Genomic DNA, 19,765 nt, shown 5'->3' with positions numbered 1-19,765 from the left:
ATTTCAAAGAAATTTTTCTGAAAGACAAGCTGAGACTGTCAGAAACCTGCCTGATTTCCTGCCAGCTTGTCTTGTGGTGCAGCCAAGAGCCTGCAGACCTGGTGCCTCCATCCCCGTGACCTTCAGTAACCAGCTGGTTTTCCTGGGTTGTCCCTCCCCTCAGCAGGGCTGAGTGTGAATAAAGTCATGTTTGTGCATACAGACAGACTGCCAAAGGGACAATCTGGCTACCAAGAGCACGGGGGCTTTAAGACTCCCATGGAGAACTCTACCTTAACACAGCTCCCAGGGTCAGGACAGCCTTGGATGTACATGGAATTATTCCTGCCTGATGCCTCTTTTATGGCACCAATCATGCCTAAAGCAGGAAGGGGGAGGGATGGAGTGCACTGTTCCAGCCACAGCAGCACCATTCTCCCAGGCTCATCCATGAACCCCCTCTCTGGAAATGTCTCCCTGTGAGCACTGCTCCGGAGGTGAAAATGGAACAATATTTACCAAAATCTAGAATAATCAGAGCAGTCTTGGTGTAGCAATTTGTATTTTGAGTAAAACTGGCTCCACAGGTCAGTGCCACAATAGTCTCTAGAACAGTCCACAAACCTCAAAGCCACAAAGTAATTTCACACCGTGCAGAACTGGGACCAGAGCTCTGTCTGTCTCTTTGATTATTAGTTTTTGTCTTTGAAGTACAGGCACGTCCTGCCAAAAGAATGTGTGTTAAGAGGGCTTCAGGTTTCAGCTGTGGTGGATTATTCTGCAAATGTTTTATGTGTTTTTAATTATGTTTTTATTGGTAGCATATTTTTGTGATATTTTATTGACCCTTCCTTGTTTTTTATGAGAGCAAGCAATGAACACTAACCTGCCTTTTAAAGCACTTGACAGTAGTACAGTTAGTTCTAAGAAGTCTTTTATCATTTTCTGAATCAGAATTCCCTATTTCAGGCAAGTATGCTAATCCATCATTTATGTATATTACCATAAACTTTTTGCTCTCTCGAAATATATAAAAAAAAGAGATTCTTCTGGAGAATCTTAGCAGAGCCCCAGTTTGAAAGCCATGCTCCTCTAATGCTTTATGGACTGAATTATAGTGCAGTGAAAGTTCTGAGTTGAGAGTTTGATGGATTGGAGCAGGAGGAAGAAACTTTTGTCTGCACAACCTCACCAGGGTATTTCAGACTTACGTGGTAGGAGGCAGAAAAAGCAGTGAGTAATGAGAATTGGGTGGCTGAGCTCCTGTAACCAGGGATGCTGCAAGATTAATTCCTGTATAAGCATGGAAAATGATGGGCCTCTGGGGACCATACCTACATGCTGTGCTTTGGATGTAGACTTCAAAGCATTGAGCTGGGTTGGAGGTGCTGTATGGGACTGATAGCTCAGGCCTTGATCACTCTGTGCTTTGACTGTCAGAGGAAACGGGAAAGAAACTGCTAAAGGTGAAAAGAGCAGAAATTTATGTAACAAAATAGGCTAAATGTGTACTGTTCACGTTGAACCTGGCTTGAAAAATTAAAAAAAAAAAAAAAAAGAGGTTTTTGATTCATAGGAACGTCACATTTGAGAGAACGTGACAGCTGTTTCTGGCCAGTCCTACACTGAAGGTTAAGCAGATTAAGGCTGTGTTGCCAACTGGTTCTGTTATTAGCAGAATTTCCAGGGACTAGATGGCAGGAGCATGTTTGTAGTTTGATAAGAAAGAGTAAATAAAATTTGAGATGATGGAAAGAGATGGCCAGTAATGGACTTGCCCTTTCTTGCTAAAATCCAGAACTCTCTTTGCCTTTGATAGAACTTTCAGAGTAATAACTTGTATATGGTACTTTTCTAATGTGCCTGTGGCAAATCGTCAGTTACAAAATGTTTCCATGGCAGTTGGATTAAAAAAAAAACAAAAACCAACCAAACCACTGAAAAGTAGCTGAATGTAATGAATTAATTTCTCCTGAGTTTTAATCCACCAAATCTTGGCAGGTGTATGCAGTAATGTTGAGTTAGTTCATACAGAGATAAGAATGCAGACAGATAAAGGTGAGATATTAAAAGATAAGTGGAAAGAAAATGGACTTCAAATGAATGTGGTTTAACCTTGTCAATTCTGATTCTGCACAGTGTTAGCACTGATGCTGTTGTGGCTGCTATCACTCACATGCTATTTTAAGGGTAGCTATGCCTGAGCAACTGTTCTAAATGTAATAATTTTAGAAAGACATGCTTCTGAAATGATAACAGAATTGAATTTTGCTTCCCTTTGTTTTTTGTAAAATATCCTATTTCGTTATCTATCACAATTTTGCCTAAAGAAAACAAAATTTAGAAGTATATCCTTCTCAGTCTGTACTGAAATTACCTAGATGGTTAAAATTAAATACCTCAAATTTAAAGTATTTTGACTTTCTGGGGGAGGGCAGTGTATGCCAGGAAAGGTCCACAGTGATGGAGGAAGGTCAAGACAGTTTCATTCATGCTAAATGAAAACTGTAACTCTGCAACCTCCCAGCATTTCCTGAAAATGTAATAAAAAGGCCGCTAGAAATGACACGACTTAGTTGGCTTTTTACTAAGATATTAAAATGCCTCATAAGAAACTGTTAAACGTGAGGTGAAGGACAAAGGCCCAGTGAAGGAGCAGCAGAAGCTACAGAAATAAACTGAAGGTCAGAGAGCTGATGGTGAGGGTTCACAGCTGCCCCTGAGTGTTAGAAAGCAGAGATTATCACGAGGGAGGAGGGAGAGTTGTGAGCTGGACTTGGGACCTAGAAGGATGTGGTTCCCCCCCAGCATTCAGGTCCCAAACAAATTAAATCTGCCTGATTTGGCCATGGGTATGAGCCAGGAACTCCTGTCTCCCCCAGGAGGACTTTGGCAACAAGTCTGGACTGTTCAAAGTTCGGGTCATGTTCATTGTCTGAAGCTCTTCCATTTTTAGAGAGTAACACAAAAATTGCTGAAGAAGAGAGTTTCCAAATTGACACTCTCTGAGTACAAGGGCCATTCTTGATCTCAGAACTAGTTGGTTTTGCTTCACTTAGTCATTTAATGAGTTGTTGCAACAGAGACTCGTGTGGTGTGTGAGTGCTCAGCACCAAATGGGCCAGAGCAACTTCGTTGTATTTTCAGTGTTGTGTCTCACCTGTCATTAACTCTGGGCTCTCCTGTTTAGGATCTGATCCCCAGCATCCATCCTCCAGTCCACAGGCACTGCCAGTTAGAATAGACTGGGCTAACAAACAGGGTATTAGGAGTTTTGGCAGTCTGATGTCCATGGTTAGCAAATAAACACCAAATCATCCAGTTTTATCCCAAAGTCCATTTGTTTGCAGTAACTGCTCCCTGCTTATCGTTTTGGTAAATTGTAAAAATGATAAAAATTCATATGCTTACTTTTTATTTTCTTTTCTAGTTGTCCATAGTAGCTGCAAGAGCTTTTGTACAGGTCGTTTGTCTTGATTCCTCCTTTCTTTGGAATGTTACTTTACATATATTTGGGGGAAAAGTTAAAATTTACAGAAAGTGTAGTGGAAAAATGATTATCAAGTAACATGAAACATAAAAGCCATTTCAAAATGAGTGTATTTTTTTTTGCCTACAGAGGTAAATTAGTCTTTAATTAAAGAAGAGTCATCCTGAAGCAAGTGAAGTCACCACAAGCAAATGATAATAATTTGGAGTGAGGCAAAGCGAACAGTTCATAAGTGACACTGGGGGTTTAGAGAGCTGAATGTTTTTATGTCCCAGTGGTTTAAAAGAACAAATCCTACAGCTGCTACTCTAAGCAGAAAAACTCCACCTTATTGCTTTATGATGCTGGATTTTAAAATTGAGGCACCAAAGGGATTTAGATTATAGTCGGTGACAGACTGTGCTCTCAGTACATTGACACTCTCTTCCACTTCTCACTCCCTCCAAAAAAAAAGAGCAGTTGGTAACCAAAAAGTAAACATGTGCAAAAAAATATATTTATTACTAAAGGGATCTGTTTCACTCAGTATCTAAGAAATTCAGTATTATTATTCCCTGCAGCAGATATTTTGCTGTGTCACACGTACATTAATACAAGCTGACGTTGTCATAGTGCCTGCAATTTGTTTGGACAGCTCCTGCAGTTCTGCTAATGCATGGAGAGCTCCTAAGATTCAGAAAAGTAGTTTCCAACAAAGGAAAGTTTTCTGGCGAGGAACATCCATGTATGTGTTGACAATGAAAAACAAACCCAAACCACCCCTCTAAAAGTCTGCCAGTGCAGTTTCTTAAATTTCAGTATACAGCAAACAGTATCTATGGAGCTTCATTTATTTGATGTGACAGTGAAAAGTGAATTTTCACCTCCAATGACCACACAAATACCCCAGTAATCTGACAAAATGAAAAAATGCGAGCCTGAAGCAAAAATCAAAATCCTATTTGGGTACCTGAAATTTAGTCTCAAATTTTATAAGGGGTTAAACACTTGTTCTAAAGCATCATTCAATCTCCAGATGGTATCTAATGATTGTTTGGGATTATAAAACTAAACGACTGTTCCTTTCAATTATATGTTATTGTCAGTCTTTCTGCTAAAGACATAAATACATAATTTCTCCCCCTGTATCTTTTTCTTAGTTTGCATCTTTGAAGAACCACATCTGCATCAGGTCCAATCCTGATTCCAACTGGGGCAATAACTGAATTTCTGAGCCTTATACACCAAGAGAAACATCCCATTACAGCTTGCTTCAAATAAAACCATTAAACTTTTCCTGTTTTACCTATCATAAAATGCACACTTAGGCCTATGGTATGAACTGTAAATTCTTCCCCTTGCAAAAAAAAAAAAAAAAGCCTTATTTGTATTTCCACTGCTAATCAAGTTTTAGAAAGGTGATAAAGTAACAGAAATGGTATTTATGATAGGAGCAGCTAATTATACATGACATAAAATTCTTTATTGTTGATATAAAGTTTGGACATCATATAACTTGATTTGTGTAATTAAGGGTTTTTCCCAAGGGAAGGATAAAACAGGCTATTTCTAGAATCTAATTTTCCTTTAAAAATACCAGTATGACTACAACAACACTAAATGTAAGATCCTGACTGCAGGAGTGCCCTGGTGCTGCCTGGCAATGCAGCCATTCATATAAAAATGAGTTGTACTTGCTGTGTATTTTTTTCTATTTATATATTTATGATCAGTGATTTATAGTTGCTACGCCTTGGGTTGATTTTATAACTTCTCCTGGCTCTCGAGTTCTGGGTATTTTTTATTTAACAAGCATATATTACCCATGACTTGAAGATGACTGTCTAGGCCAAAAAATTACAGGAAGGAACATAAGTTTTAAAAGTCAACTATTCCACTTCAACAGTTAAAGAAGAAACTGCTTTTGAAGGTCACTAAGGATTAAGATGTATTTTTAGCACGTAGCCAGTGCAGGAAGTTTACTGCGTTTTGATGTAAAATACACCACAAAATTTTCTGTTCCATATTCCTGGAAAGTCATCTTTCTTGTGCTCTCCAATAGAGTAGTTCAAAAGGAGAGGCTTCCTGGGTAAGAAACACCAACTGCATTTTAATTGTTGCCCTATTTGCTGCTTACAACTTATCTGGATGTCAGCACGTTGTTCTCACTGGTGTCTTAATGTTCCTGTTGCTGCCACGAAGCCACGGATGTTTAGATGGTTCAGTTATTGCCTGGCTCTGCACCCATTTCCAGCTTTTGGTTTCAAGGAACCACTCTGTCTATAGTCCCTTTAAGTATATACCTCATACTGCAAATCTGTCACAAAAAGAAAAAAAACAACTACAAAAATCTAATGAACACGAAATCAAGTCAATGGAATTGTGTGCAGCAATTAGTTTACATTTTTATCTGCACACCTGTTTGTTATCCATCAGCAAAGTAGCAGTTAAACGTGTACAATTCATATACTCTGAATTCTTTAAGAACAAAATAATACGACAAATCTGAGCAAGAAAACCTGGCATTCAGATATTCACTATTAGATTTTGGGAAATTATTTGCAGTATCTCCAGGCAGCTGCATACATTTCACATTTTGTAGCTTTCCCCTTTATATGTTCCTATGTAGCCACTGGGGGATAAGTTTATTTGTTCAATCTGCAGGTGCCCCAAACTTTCCAATTCCTCGCTGTCACTGAAGCTGTTGAGGTTCAGGCAGAGTTTGCAGGACTGCAGGAGTGTGGATGCTTTCCCAGATACCTGCACTCCCTGGAGCCAAGAGGGAATGAGGGCTCTTCCTGGGATAGCAGGTGGCAGCTCCAGGGGGGGATGTGTCTGTGAGCAGGAGGCTCGTTTAAAAGCTGCATTTTGACGTGGAGCTTAAAGGTTTTTGTTTGGGTTTTCTACTCTGCCTGGAGCCTCAGAGCATCCTGATCTGCTCCTCTGGCTTCTGCTCACTCTCAGTGACAGTCCTGGAAGTGAGGCCATAGTCCCACAGTTTAACAGGCTGCTTAATCTAAATCAGACATTTGTAAGAGCAGATTTTGGTTAATTATTGCATATTATTTCATGCAGTGGTTCTGGAATAATGCATTCTGTATCTGACACAAAAATACACAGTAAATTAAAACATTACCTTTTATCTTCCTCTTCCATTTGCACTGTCCTATTGTCATCTACATTTTATTGCTGATTTCAGGTACAGTAAGTGTATAATCCTTAGTAAGTACAGTAAGTGTATAAGCCTTTATAAGCCTTAGCACCTTAAGGACTCCTTAGTCAACAAAACTTTTGCTTAGAATCTTGATTTATCATCTCATTGTATTTTGAGAAGTATTTTGGGAATGTCAAGAAAATGTTTTTGATATGTTCTACTTTATAAAACAACATAGGTTTCCAAGTTTGCCTCCTGCAAGCTTTGCTGTCCAGCTTATCTCAGCAGCATTCTAGCAGCATCCCTAGGGATGATGCTTTCAAATCCAAAGGGCTCTGCTGTGCAGAGGGAGAGGAGGTCATTTCATCCCCACGTAGTTTAGGAGGAGAGACAGACCAGGCAGGCTGCTACCAAAATGGATCTCTCTTTAAGAGCCTCATTTCCTTCAAAAGTCAGTAGAGGATAAAAGGGAATTTCCATTGGGTGATTCAGAGGTCTTGAATTACCAGACCACAGTCAGGTGTGAATATTCCTCAGTCTGTGCTAATATACTGTTCAAACCTATTTTCTGTTCTTCTGACAGGCAATAAAATCCTGTTTAACTTAAAACATAAAATTGAATTTGTTTTAGAAAAACACAGTAATCCTGTATGGGACATTCGCTTAAGAGTTGGACTCAATGATCCTCGTGGGTCCCTTCTGGCTCAGAAGATTCTGTGATTCTGTGATGTGTCTTTTGGACTTTAAATCTGCTTTTTATGGATATTTTATAAAATTTTGGGTGAAGCCACCTACATTATTTAGGGAGGACAGAAGTGAATTCTTACAATTGCAGCACATATTCATCTCCCACTGGTTTTGAATTACTCCTGTGAGCAGTCTCCTTATACTTTAGTGATGACAATACCACCACCTCTTCCTGATTTATATTCTGTTTCTATATCAATTTAATTTGTTATCCTATTGACTTTCTCCTTTGAAGCTGAACATTAATCTGAAGGTTATAGAGATTTTACTAAGCCCTCCCCCCCTCCATTAGACATGTGTTCCCTCATCTGGTGCTTTCCTCAGAGGCTTATTTTTCAACATTAATAACTTCTCTTCTGGCTGAAATACTTAAAAAGGACCTGCACCATTTCCAAAAAAGGCTCCAAAAGAAGACAAAGGACTATGTACTAGCACAATCCAAGGACAAGCCATGGTTTCTTCCATAAATGATCCCACCATCAGGTTTTTGAGGAGGCTATTTGGAACTGCACAGGCAAGTCAGGGGTGTGCAGAAGGTCTCAGTGGCAGAGCTACTGTTTCTGATGTAACAATTCAGAGCACTCCAATTCTGCAGCAGGCTGGATTAAATTATTTCAGCTGGCTGGCTGGTTCTCATAGGCTGTCTATGTGACAGTCCTGCTTCCAAAAATATCACAAGTTGGATTTGAGACACTGATCTGTCTCATAAGTAATCCTTTACTATCACTAGAAGTTCCCTACTCACATAGACACGCCTGCAGTTAAAGAATTTGCAGTAGCCAGAGGAGACTGATGATTCAGAATGTTCAGATTCTCCCTTTGATTCCCATTTTCTTGTATTTCTTTTTTTTTTTCCTCAGCGGCTTTTTTAGCAGCAGCAAAAGTAAATCTCAGTTCCAAGCTGTGTGTACAGCTTGCAATATGTATCCATTTATTCAGACCCTCTTCTCACTTTCATTTTACTTCTCCTGTAGCAGATGAAGTCATTGTGTGTTTATAATCTGTCCTTGGGTTTTTGGAAGGATGGGAAGAGAAGAAATCTATTTTTTTTCATGTGTATTGGACTGTGGTCTCTTGTTTAAAAGTCTTCAGCCACTGAGTTTGTGAAAAGTGCATAACCCCAAATAATTAAGCTCCTTGACTTTCTGCCTTTGCACTGATAAGGCTGCTACAAGGCAGAGCCATAAAGTGATTGGAGGTCTCCTGCAGCACATTTTTCATTTTTATGCTGAGAAGAAAAAAGTGGTTTGGATTTTTATGACTTTGCCACATGGTAAAGTTAAAGGTTCCCATTTTCACCATGAACCTATTTAGAGGTTACCTTTATATTTTAACAAGGCAGACAGTGCCTGAACAACAGCACTCTGGTCAATTCTGCTGTTTGTACTGCTGCTGTCTGAAGGGAAAGTGGTCTTTCTCATTAAATGATACAGACTCTGAAGCATTAAATCCCCTTTTGCATGGAGGCATTAGGCAGCAGACACAAATGATTGGTGTCTTACTTGGAGACTTTGCTTAAGCCAAGATTTTCTTCTAATCGTTGTAATACAGTAGGATGCTCATGCAAAGAACAGGGAACTAAACACACTCAAGTTTGCCTCATAGGGACAAGTAAATGATTTATTTATTTAAGCATTCCAAAGCCTACCTGCCTTCCCACTTACCAGTGCCAAACATATTGATGATAATCTGATACACAGTTTTAAAGCCTTTACACTCAAACTGTTTGAATGTTTGTTCAGTTATTCTGTCTATACTAAAGTGATAATTTGGGGCTAAAAGGTAACCAGATTATTGTGGAGATCTCTCTTGACAGCCTTTAACACTTAGTTGTATGTTAAAGCCTAGAAATTACAAGCCTCTTGGTATCATTCAGACCATAGCACATTTTGAAGCAATTTGCTATGTCTGGGCTGATTTTCATGCCGTGGTCCCCCTCCAGTGCTCTCCAGCTTGCTCTGGTGCCTGCCCCCTTGCAGAACACCTTTACTAGGCAATAAGGGTCCCTAAAACAAAGTACTTCCTTAGTATGGCTGTTAGGTGGGACTTCCACATGTGTAGAGAACATTGCAGCTGGTTCAAGATATATCAGGGCTGTTTAAAAGCTTCTGCTTTGTCTGCTCCTGGATTTAATTTAGGTCTATGTGAGCCAATCTAAGTTTGCCAGTGCTGTGAGGGAGGGGTGCTGCCCTCTCCCCTGCCCTCTCCCCAGGCTCCCTTCCTCTCTCTGCAATGTGCTGACTTTAATAAGTCTTGGAGACCTCAGCGAAAACGAGGGGAGAGATGGGGATGGGATTGGAGGAAGGAGTAGTAGGAATAATCTGATTGTAACCTACTGGAATGGATCACACTGCTTGGGTAACTTCATCCTTGGGATGAAGTTTCCATGGCAAAACAGAGGTTTTGGTAAAATCCACGGTGGGTTTGTCCAACCCAACTGAGACCAGCAGTGAGGAGGCAGTGCCATGGGAGTTCAGTGTGCAATTAGCAGTCACACACTGCAACCCTGCAATGATTTTTCTCTGGTTGCTAAAGCCTAAGCCAGCAAACATTCATTGCTATTCTTACCTGCACCAGCTAAATTAAACTAATGAGCCTATGCAGTTATTTTTCTTTATCCCATCTCCTCTGACAGCATTATCCAGTGCAGAAGTGAATAGTAATTAGCAGCAACAGTCTTGAAAGCACATGTTACATTATAGAGCACACACTCTATCACGAAGTCAGCTGGCTTGTTTACAGCTTTCTCACTCCAGTTGTTGGGAACTGTAGACAATTCACCTTCTAGTGCTGAGAGCTTATCAAAGATCACTCATTTACACAGACAGCACTTGTATGGGTGGATGTACAGTCAAAGAACACCATTAGTTGCTGTCTCTCCCTGAAAATTTGCAGCCATTCTGTTCAGCATGACTGATTTGCATCTGTGCTTGTACTTTGGGAACAGTATGTGTTCTATAAATAAGACTTAGCTGTGTAGGTGTAGGTTCAAATCAGTAATTAATAGTGGACCTTACTGAAACTTACCTGTCCAGCTGCCCAAAACAGCTTTTTGAAACTTTGAAAAGCACATCCTCAAAGGACAGAACCATCTCAGCATCTGAAAAGAAGGTGTCTTTTCTAAACTCCTCAGCCTGTTGTTTGTCTGTTCTCTGTTGTCATGGGAGATGCTTCTCCACAAAGTGATTTGTCCTGTCCTAAGAGATGCATCTCTGGCTATCAGGACTGATCATCCTCTGAAGATGCTAATCCCTTCCTATTCACTGCAGGGGGAACTCACACAACTACAGGAGTCCTGCACATACTGTAGATCCAGCTGTGCCTGCCTGACTGACTGACACCAGTTTCCACTTAGTTGGGTTTTCTGCTTTTATTAAGACTTGAGGTCTCTGTTAGCAAATACCAAATATTAATAGTGCTTTGGAACTTTCAAAACCAGAAGAGCCTGCTTAAGTGTCAATATTAAACATTGCCAAACAAGGCTCTACATTTTTTCACTGTTATAGTCTAGGACCGATGAATTTATAACTTAAAAACTCTTCTAAAGACATCTGAAATGATGCTGATACATCTTATCAAGTACAATGGTATGTTTCAACTAGATTTTTGCTTTCTTGTTCAGTCAGCTTTCTGTTGTTTGAATATTGCTCTTCTGTAAACCTGAACAGCAAAGTAAAGACTTTATTTACTAAAGCATACTTAACTTTCAGCTCTTAAAGGAGCAATACTTGATATATTCACTTATCATGGAATTTAATGAAGGCAACCAGAATTCAGTTGTGTCAGACATGAGTAATTTCATGCAAAAGCTGCCACTGGCTGTATTATACATTTATGTAGCTTATAAAACAAAGCCAATGATTTCCATCAATTATAACACCATCATTTGGCAACTCTGCAATTAATTTCTTACTCTAAAATAACTGCTGTTGCTCAGTGCCAGAGAAAATGCCACACATTAACTGACTCATCACCAGAGTCTGTGATGGAGAGTACACATGTCAGGCTGATTACTCATCTTCAAGAAAATAAGTGCTTTATGATCAAAAAAATATTCTTTTTGGTATTCTGAAAGAATGGTAACAGGGATATCCATCTTATCTTTAAAAATGATCCCCACACTAATATACAGTTATTCTGAAGCATTATTTTGAGTAGTGGAGTAGAGTTGCATGCAAACCTCATGCACCTCTTCTATGTAAAAATGTTCCTACATAAGAAAAATGGAAAGATTCTGCCCTGTTTGTGCCAGAAAGTCTGCAAACTCTAGTTTACATCTTGAAAAAGTACTCCACATAAATATTTATCCAGCAGGAGTAATGGGTCATTCTGCAACAGGTATCAGGATCATGAAGTTATGGTCTTTCTTGGGACATTTATGGACGTGTATTCAAAACACGAGTTCCAATTCTGCCAGGGATTACTTGTGCAGTCAGCTTTATTTCTTGAGCAGAGTTCTGTGGAACCACCTCTGAAATTAAGTATCTCCTTATTTTTGCATGAATCAAAGGCAGGATGATACTCAGTGTAGAGTGTTACACACCAGTGTGTAGCAAAACCAGCACTTCCATACGAATTGAGGCACTTCCAGTATTACTTTGTGGTTAATCTCGTATTTGTGTTTACAAGAGACATAAAGGACCCATCAGAAGAGACTTGATTACTTTGTAAGTAGCACAGATGAGAATAGAGGGCGTCTCTGCATACAATAAACATGGCACTTTCATTTTTAGATACAAATCACACCACTTGCAGTGCAGGGGCGAGGGAAAAAAACCCTAATTCCCCGATTTTCAGGATGGATGCAGGGAAACCATTTTTTACGGCGACAAATTAAATTTGCAAATACCTTCAGGCAGAAATGGAAAGCGAGTAATTCATACTGGTACCTCCCAGGAGGGTGACCTACCTCCCCAGAGAAGGCCTGTCCGTTGAGGAGGTGCTCTGATCCCTGGCTGTCCTCGCTCCCAAAGTGTAACCGGATTTCCTCCAGGCGGTGACTGTACGTCATCGGCCCTCCAGAGATGTTGACCAAATGCTCTTTGTCTAATCGTAGAGATACGTGTCTCCCTGTGTTATACATTGTCCCACTGACCTAAAACGGGTGGTGGAAAAAGGAAAAAAAGGCATTTTTAAAGAAATAATCTGCAAATCTTAGAAACTGGTTGTACGTACTTGAGGATTTTGCTCTTCTCACACCTTCGTTCAAATGTAACAACACATCTTGTTTGGAGAGGAAATAACCGACTTGAGGTAACACTCCAACTTCTCCTTTCAATCTTACATTGTATATTCAAATATTTTGCTAAATCCACATGTACACATTTTAGCCAGGGGCACATTGTTAGCATGGTGAATGGGATTGTTACACTTTTAAATAAGTAAGCTTTTAGAGCACTTTTTATGCGAGGTCTGAGTAATGGCTTCATTACAAAATTGCCGCACTGAAAATGGGGACATTTCAGCTGACATAAATTATTTAAGTACACTTGAATAAATCTGGAATTTACCTCTTTTTTTCCTTCTTTTAATATTTATAACAAAGTTACCCAAAAGTAAAGGTGCTGCAAAAAGCAGAGGCATAATTATTCATTAGTAGGGAACTCTACTCCTCCTGGAGCTCCAGGTAAAAATTTTCACTGTCTTACTCTGCAAGTCTCTTTGTTTTGTTATGAATATTTTATAGGTACAATTGCCAGATCTTTTAGCCATAGCAGTACAGAATGAATTCCAATTTGATCATATGTGTCTAGTTCCTACTACACCTCCAAAAGCTGTAATGCTCCCTGAGAGTCATCTTTATTTTTAAAAAGACTGAATGTTGTGCTTCATTTGCAAACTGATTTACAGCTGCTGTAATGAAAAAGAAAATGATGGTGGAAATTTTTCATATGGAATATAATTCTATCATGATTTCCACTGTCATAGGAAAGTTTCTAGATCAAGAAGTTGCTTAATTTATGCCATTAGAAAGTAAAATATGCCAGTTTGAGTTAAAGCAGAACTATGATTTATTTAAAAACATTCTGCATGGATACAAATGTACACTTGAATAAGATCCATTTAATTTAAGAAGTGAAAGCATAGGAATAATATGCTTTGTTGCACTTCAATTTAAAATTAAAGACATGACTATTATGTATTATATCTCATACTACATCAGTACTATAGTAATTAACATTGCTGCAGTGTCATTTTCTCTGTAATACTAATTACTGAGTTTAAATGACCTGTTTTCTTGCACAGTATGTTGTAAAAAGTTGCACTGAACAGACTGTGCACTAGAACTAAATGGATGAGATTAAACAGCTTTTGATTGTTGTGGTTCTTTACACTTTGATACAGATGTTCTTTTTTTTTGGTGTTTATTCCAATTCAAAATAAGCAGTAATAAATTTCCTACAAGAAGTAATAAACACAAATATTCCTACTCATCGCAAAAACCCACAATGATTTTATTTATAAATGCTCCTTAGTTTTTCTGCTTGACTTGGCATGCATAATAATTAAATACCAAGTTTAACTTAATAGGTGGAAGAAGGTCAGTTTACTGAATTCAGTTTCAGCACACTGCATATGAATGACACAAAATTGCTAATCATAAGTAACAAATGTAGTTTAAAAACAAATGGGGGAAACGGTTAGAGCCTCTTACTCACATTTGGAAGCTCATGCTTCACTGAACCCTCAGTTAAATTTAACAGCTATGCAAAATATGCAGAATCCATTTCCTTACTTAAATTGGTACAAATCTCAAATGAGGTTGCCGTTATTTTCTCTCTCGAGGTAAAAGTGACCCAAATAACCCCTAATATGAATCAAATAACTCCGCACAGAGCAGAGAAGGGAAATGATGAGAGGCAAATTCATGAACAGGAGTAACATTTGTCTTTCTCATTTCCCCCCTCATAAAAATGCAGTGCTTGTAATGAGATGATATTGACTGTTTCAAAACAGAATTTCCCCACACGGCTGCAGATGGAGAATACCAGGAATGCAGTGAAGCATCTGACATTCCTCATTTCTGGCCTGTGGGGAGGGATGAACACTGGAAGTGAGACTATGAAATTCTCCTTCCTGGGCACACAGACTGGACAGCAGGCAGGGCAAACCCCGAGATCTTCAATACAAAAAATACAAGGCCTTGCCCTTTTATGTGCCTTCTTAGGTGTAAGTGAAACACTGGTTTTCTTGTTGTGAGGGTGTGCCCAAGGGAAGAGTAGCTGCACAAACCACCTGAGATCCAGCACCAACCTTCAGGACATGTCCATGTCTTGAGGGTATCAACATGTACCACCATCACCAGCAACTTTCAGTGGGCACTTCTTTTATGGGCACTTGATTCCTACAGGAAGTGGTGTCTTATATTTTCCATCTACTCAGATTACATCTGAATGAAAAGACTGAAATATTTAGGAACTTTTTTTATTTCCTGGAGACTGTGACTTGCCCAGGCTCCACAGCTGATGGCCCACCATAACACCACATGAATTTGTTTATTGTAGTGCAGGATATTGTCTGGTTTATATACAAAACCAATGTCTTATCACCTTCAGAGGTGAACATTTCAAGCGTAACCATTTACAGTTAGCACATAGAATCACACAAGTGTGTTCATCCTCAGCATCCATAAATGCATTTTCCACAGTAAATACTATTCCTCTTCCCTATGCACAGTTTTAACTGCTACTGCAGGAAAATGAGCTTCTGATCTTGTTCCCTATGTGAACTTACTGCTAAGAGAAGGATTCTCCATATTTATGGTACTGAGCCTTTAAAGGGATGGTGCACTGTCATTCTGCACTCTCAGCTGAGTTGGTTTTGAGGAAAGCAAAGCTGCAAGTCTAGAATGTCACAGTTGCAGGGGTTACTGAGATATTTTCTGCATGTTGCACATTCCCCTAAAAAATAAACAGTATGAAGGCTGGGCACCTTATGGGAAAGAGGTTGCCTCTGCCTGGAACAGTCAACAGTATCTGCTACGCCAGAAAGCACAGTATTTATTTTTTATATGTGGAGACCGGATAAAATGTTACAGGGTGGGTTAAAAAGCTCACATAAAAGATCTGTTAAGAGCTATATAACTATTTCCTTAATGTGCCAGACTAATCTCAGGTGCTCAGTCCTTCAGTGTGATGGGCTTTGTGCCACTTCTTGCTCTGCTGTGAAGTAACTGTTTTGTTCTGTGTGAGTTTGACTTGAAAATTATATAAAGATGGAAACCCAACAAACAAATCTGGGGGGGTGGGGAACAGCACTAAATCTTGACCTCTTGTTTTTAAAAAAAGATTTTAAAAAAATATCTTATGCGCTAGAAATGAGACTGCAGTAAAGAAAACATATTAAAACATCCATAAAGCTGGTTTGAGAAAACTGCAAAGTCTAAAATCATCAAAGTTAATGATCAGACCACATTCTCAGTTGACCCCATTTTTCCTCATAGATTTAGAAAAATTTTCATACAGGTAATTTTACCTGTGGCAAAATCCCTGAGTAGAAGGGAGCACAGCACGTTCATGGGCTTCACCCTTAATTATGGAACAGTTCAACTCTGGTAGACTTTAATTAATTTATTAGCATATTCCTGATGTAGTTATTTTCTATTTAATCTCATTACTTTTAATTCTTGCTTCACAGATCTTCGTACACATTATTCTCTCCCTTTATCTTGATGCAAGGCATCCACACAGGCACATGCTGCTGATACATTCTAGACTACATTTCTCAGTGAGATCTGAATCCTCCTGTGGTATAACTTGCTGGTTCTGTGTCCACAAAAAAGTCCCAGTTCTGCCCTTTGAAAGGTGGAACACAAGCAAAGTCAGTGCATACATAAGAAACACAAACTCTTGAAACTTTACAGATCTTTATGACCGTTAGGGAAAAAAGTAAAAAAACCTCAACAAAAAAAAATCCCAAACCAAATTAAACAAAAAAAAAAAGCCCCACTAAAAACAATCCTGAAAATATTTTTTCCCAGTGATGTTCTTTAACCCTGCATTTGTGGAAGCATTTTTGTTTTGTCCTAGTTAACTGTATATCCTGTTCCCTTCATCTTTTTTTCCCCCCACAAATAGTCCTGAACTAAGTATTTTGCAGAGCTTCCTTTGTGTCCTACATCTTTATGTTACAGTCTGCTTTAGAATAGCCTTCAAAACCCCAAGCAGTAGAAAAAGAAGCCTGTTTCAGGGTGAAGCCATGCTAGAAATGTAAGCAGGGAATGCAAGAGGAAAAGGGAAGGAATGGGGATGGATCCTTTGCCTTTCTGTCCCATGCCACGCCTGCAGTTCACTGTCACCTTTCTTCAAGGCTCTTTGCTTCCTGGGGCCTTTACAAATAGTGCAGTAACACATTTGGGATTTTTTTTCAAGTAAGAGTGGCCTAAAGATTAGTTCCAAGAACGTTTTTAAACTTGTGTCAGTACCTGCCAGTGGAGCAGCACTGAATGTAAGGGAGCAAGAAAATCAATTGTGTGTGGCTGCCTGCTCTGGTGTCCTTGGATCTTATCTGCAATATTAGATGTTCCTTTCTTTAGGAGGAAAATATAGTCCAGTGAAGGCCTAGTGCTGTGGAGGGAAGAAAATCACCAAGAACTGAGTTGAAGGAGTCATTGTGCCCCAGTTTCATGCCCTGCAATAACCAATTTTTGATCATCTGCCAACTGGCTTCCACTGTTTCCTCCTGGAGTCCAGCAGAAAAAATGCAAAAACAAATGTATATTTGTTTTTTGTCTCTCTGGGGTAAGTCAACATCACTGCCAAGTTGGTTTATTTTCTTCCTGATACTTAGGTAGGATCTTCCAATGGAGAATTTCACCCTCCAGCTCAGGCCACTTGAACTTGGGTTTCTCCACATAGTAATAAACTGAATCATTTGTTTCTAAGTCCCTCAAGCAAGTTCCTTTCGTTTACCTTTTTGGTTTTTTTGATGGTTGTTCACAGTATCTTGACCAGACCATATTCTGTGATATAAAAGACTGTCCTCCTTGATTTAAATCGACTGGACTGGAGTAAGTACCTTCATCTCCCTTGTGCAAAGCTGAGACTGCTCCAGAGTTTGAAAACAGTTTACAAGGACTTCAGGGCAGGGCTTCTGATTTGAAATCTGACTTTAGGGCCAGTGACAAAGCACTGAACCAAACTGGAACTTCAAAGGTAACCTGCTAGGGCAGAGTGCTTAACTCTCTGCACCAGAATGACATTCCCCTGCTTCACAGAAGTGGCTACACAAGAACATGAATTTTCTTAGTATCATGCTCATGGCATGCAGTTAGTTTTAGGAGTAGTTTTATGGTGTTCTCTTGAACCTTCCAGCTGCTCTTAGAGGGGACCCAGGCTGGAAAATAAAATTATTTTGCAGAGTTAGTCTTCTAAGTTATTTAACAGTTGTTAAAAGGGTATTGTTTTTTGAAGTCTTCTCTTAAAGAGATGACTGACATATTCAAATAGGATACAATTGTTCTATCAGTTTTCCAAACTTTTCACAGCTCTATCCTTGTCCTGAGGTATTCTCTGTGCATGCACATACAGACACACATACACATGAGAATTTTTAAATTGTATTTAAATAATTATTTCCTACAGAACATCCAGTTTTATTTAGGTGCTTTTGATGAATATTTGTACATTTGAAGAGTTATTTTAATAACTTTTCTCTGCCCTAATGCTTTATCATTGTATGCAACAGTATGGAAAGAAATAGTGGAAATGCCTTATTTTTGAAGGTAATTTTAAGGGAAATTCCAGCTGTTTCCTGCACGCTTTCCTTGCTGCCAGCAGAGAGCAGTGTCCACCCATCCCACACAGCCTTTACCTACATCCCACGGGATTGCCACAGCCAGGAAGAAAATCAAAAATTATCTGTTTTGGGTGACACGACTGTAATCCGTGGGTTTAACTTCAGGAGTGGTGGATTCAGCTGTGGGACAGAGGTGTGGGATCTGTTCCAGGGGTCAAGCAGGTGTCTGCTCTCCAGCCCAGGGTTTGGGGGATGCAGGCTCTGCAGGTTGCTTGGCCATCAGATCAGCAAAACACCCAGAGTGCCTTCTCTGGCAACAATTCAATTGACTTTATGTTGTGTTTATGAAAAGAAAACTGTGGAAGGGAGGGAAATAAAGATAAGGAAATACCACTTACTGGGAGGGAGCTGCAATCTAATTGCTGGGCTTTGAAGAACAACAGGCATCACCATCAATATTTGATTAAAAAAGGCCCGTGTGAAAAATGTAAAATGTAAGAGAGAAGTGTAAAGATTAACATAATCTTTTCATCTTCTGAGTTGAAAAGTTTTAAAAAGGAAATGATGCTAATGAGTCCAATTAACCCATTTACCTGCCTGATGTAATGTGTCACGTATCAGCATATGGCATGACACACTTTTTTTCTGCTTTTAAAGCACCGTTTTCACTAAGAACTTTTCCCATTCACTCCTCTGCAGTTTTGCCTGTTTACTTCCCTTAAGTGACTGATCTGTAAAAAATGTGGAGTGAACCTCATAAATTAAATATTCAGCCTTACTGGCTAATGAGCACAATATGTCAAATTTCAATGATCAAAATAATGTGCTTCAATAATGTATACTCCATTCTGTAACAAAATATAATTTTAATAGAGGACCCGCAGGGTCGTGGTTATTCTGAGATAATTATGTTCCATAGGATGGGAAGGGATGAAGCTGCTCCAAGGACACTGGTAACACCCCCACAGAGCCTATATAGCCACATGCTGCCTTTTAGGGGTAATAAAGTGCTTCATTGTATTTCCACTACTCCATTAATGCAACGATTTTTACTTGTTAGTAACTATGAAGCCTAAAGCAGATGCAGCCAAATTTATGGTGTCTGGCATTAATAATTGCTGTGCATGTTGACTCCAGCTTTACAGTGAAATCATGCTCTCCTTAATCTAAAATATTGCAACTATGTTTTTATCATATGCAGTAGGGGAATTTAATCCCATAGCTTTCACTGGGACTTTTTTTTTAAATTAAAATCAAATTATTGAAACAGACAAGTAGAAAAGCTGACTTCAGAGACTGGACAAGGGATCTGCTTCCACCACTGGTTGAAGGCTGAGGGACCAGTGAGGATTTTAAGTGGGGGATGTATCTCGATGCCAAGAGCTTCTGATGGAAGGATCCACTACCTGCTGTTTGGGGTGAAAAAGGGACATACTGAAGAATGTTTTTCTGTAGGAAAGCAGACTGCATCCCAGTGGTCACTTTTTCTGTGTAGTATCTTGATACTTACAACCAGAATATTTGTAGGCAGACTGGAGTGTGGAAGGGGAATGTGTGAAAGAAAGTTACGTTGTAGTGGGACCTCAGGAGGCTTCACCTGGAGCAGGACCCGGGTGAGATGCACTGAGCTGGCAGGTAAGGCCACAACAGCCACAGGTACCTTCAGCCAGGTGGAACAG

General features: G+C 39.4%; 1 protein-coding gene across 1 annotated transcript in view; it reads right to left on the bottom strand.

Moving 5' to 3' along the window:
- Positions 1-19,765, bottom strand: part of CA10 (carbonic anhydrase 10) — a 185,986-nt gene that overhangs the window by 27,096 nt on the left and 139,125 nt on the right. The window contains exon 5 of the mRNA XM_027749790.2: positions 12,259-12,444. Coding sequence (XP_027605591.1) covers positions 12,259-12,444 — 186 coding nt within the window. The remainder of the gene's footprint in view (positions 1-12,258; positions 12,445-19,765) is intronic.

The sequence above is a fragment of the Pipra filicauda genome, unplaced genomic scaffold (assembly GCF_003945595.2).
Source record: "Pipra filicauda isolate LSUMZ 115617 unplaced genomic scaffold, ASM394559v2 scaffold80_size11013439_pilon, whole genome shotgun sequence".
In the NCBI taxonomy this organism is placed as follows: domain Eukaryota; kingdom Metazoa; phylum Chordata; class Aves; order Passeriformes; family Pipridae; genus Pipra; species Pipra filicauda.
The sequence above is the reverse complement of the archived record's forward strand: the minus strand, read 5'-3'. Positions and strand labels throughout refer to the sequence as shown.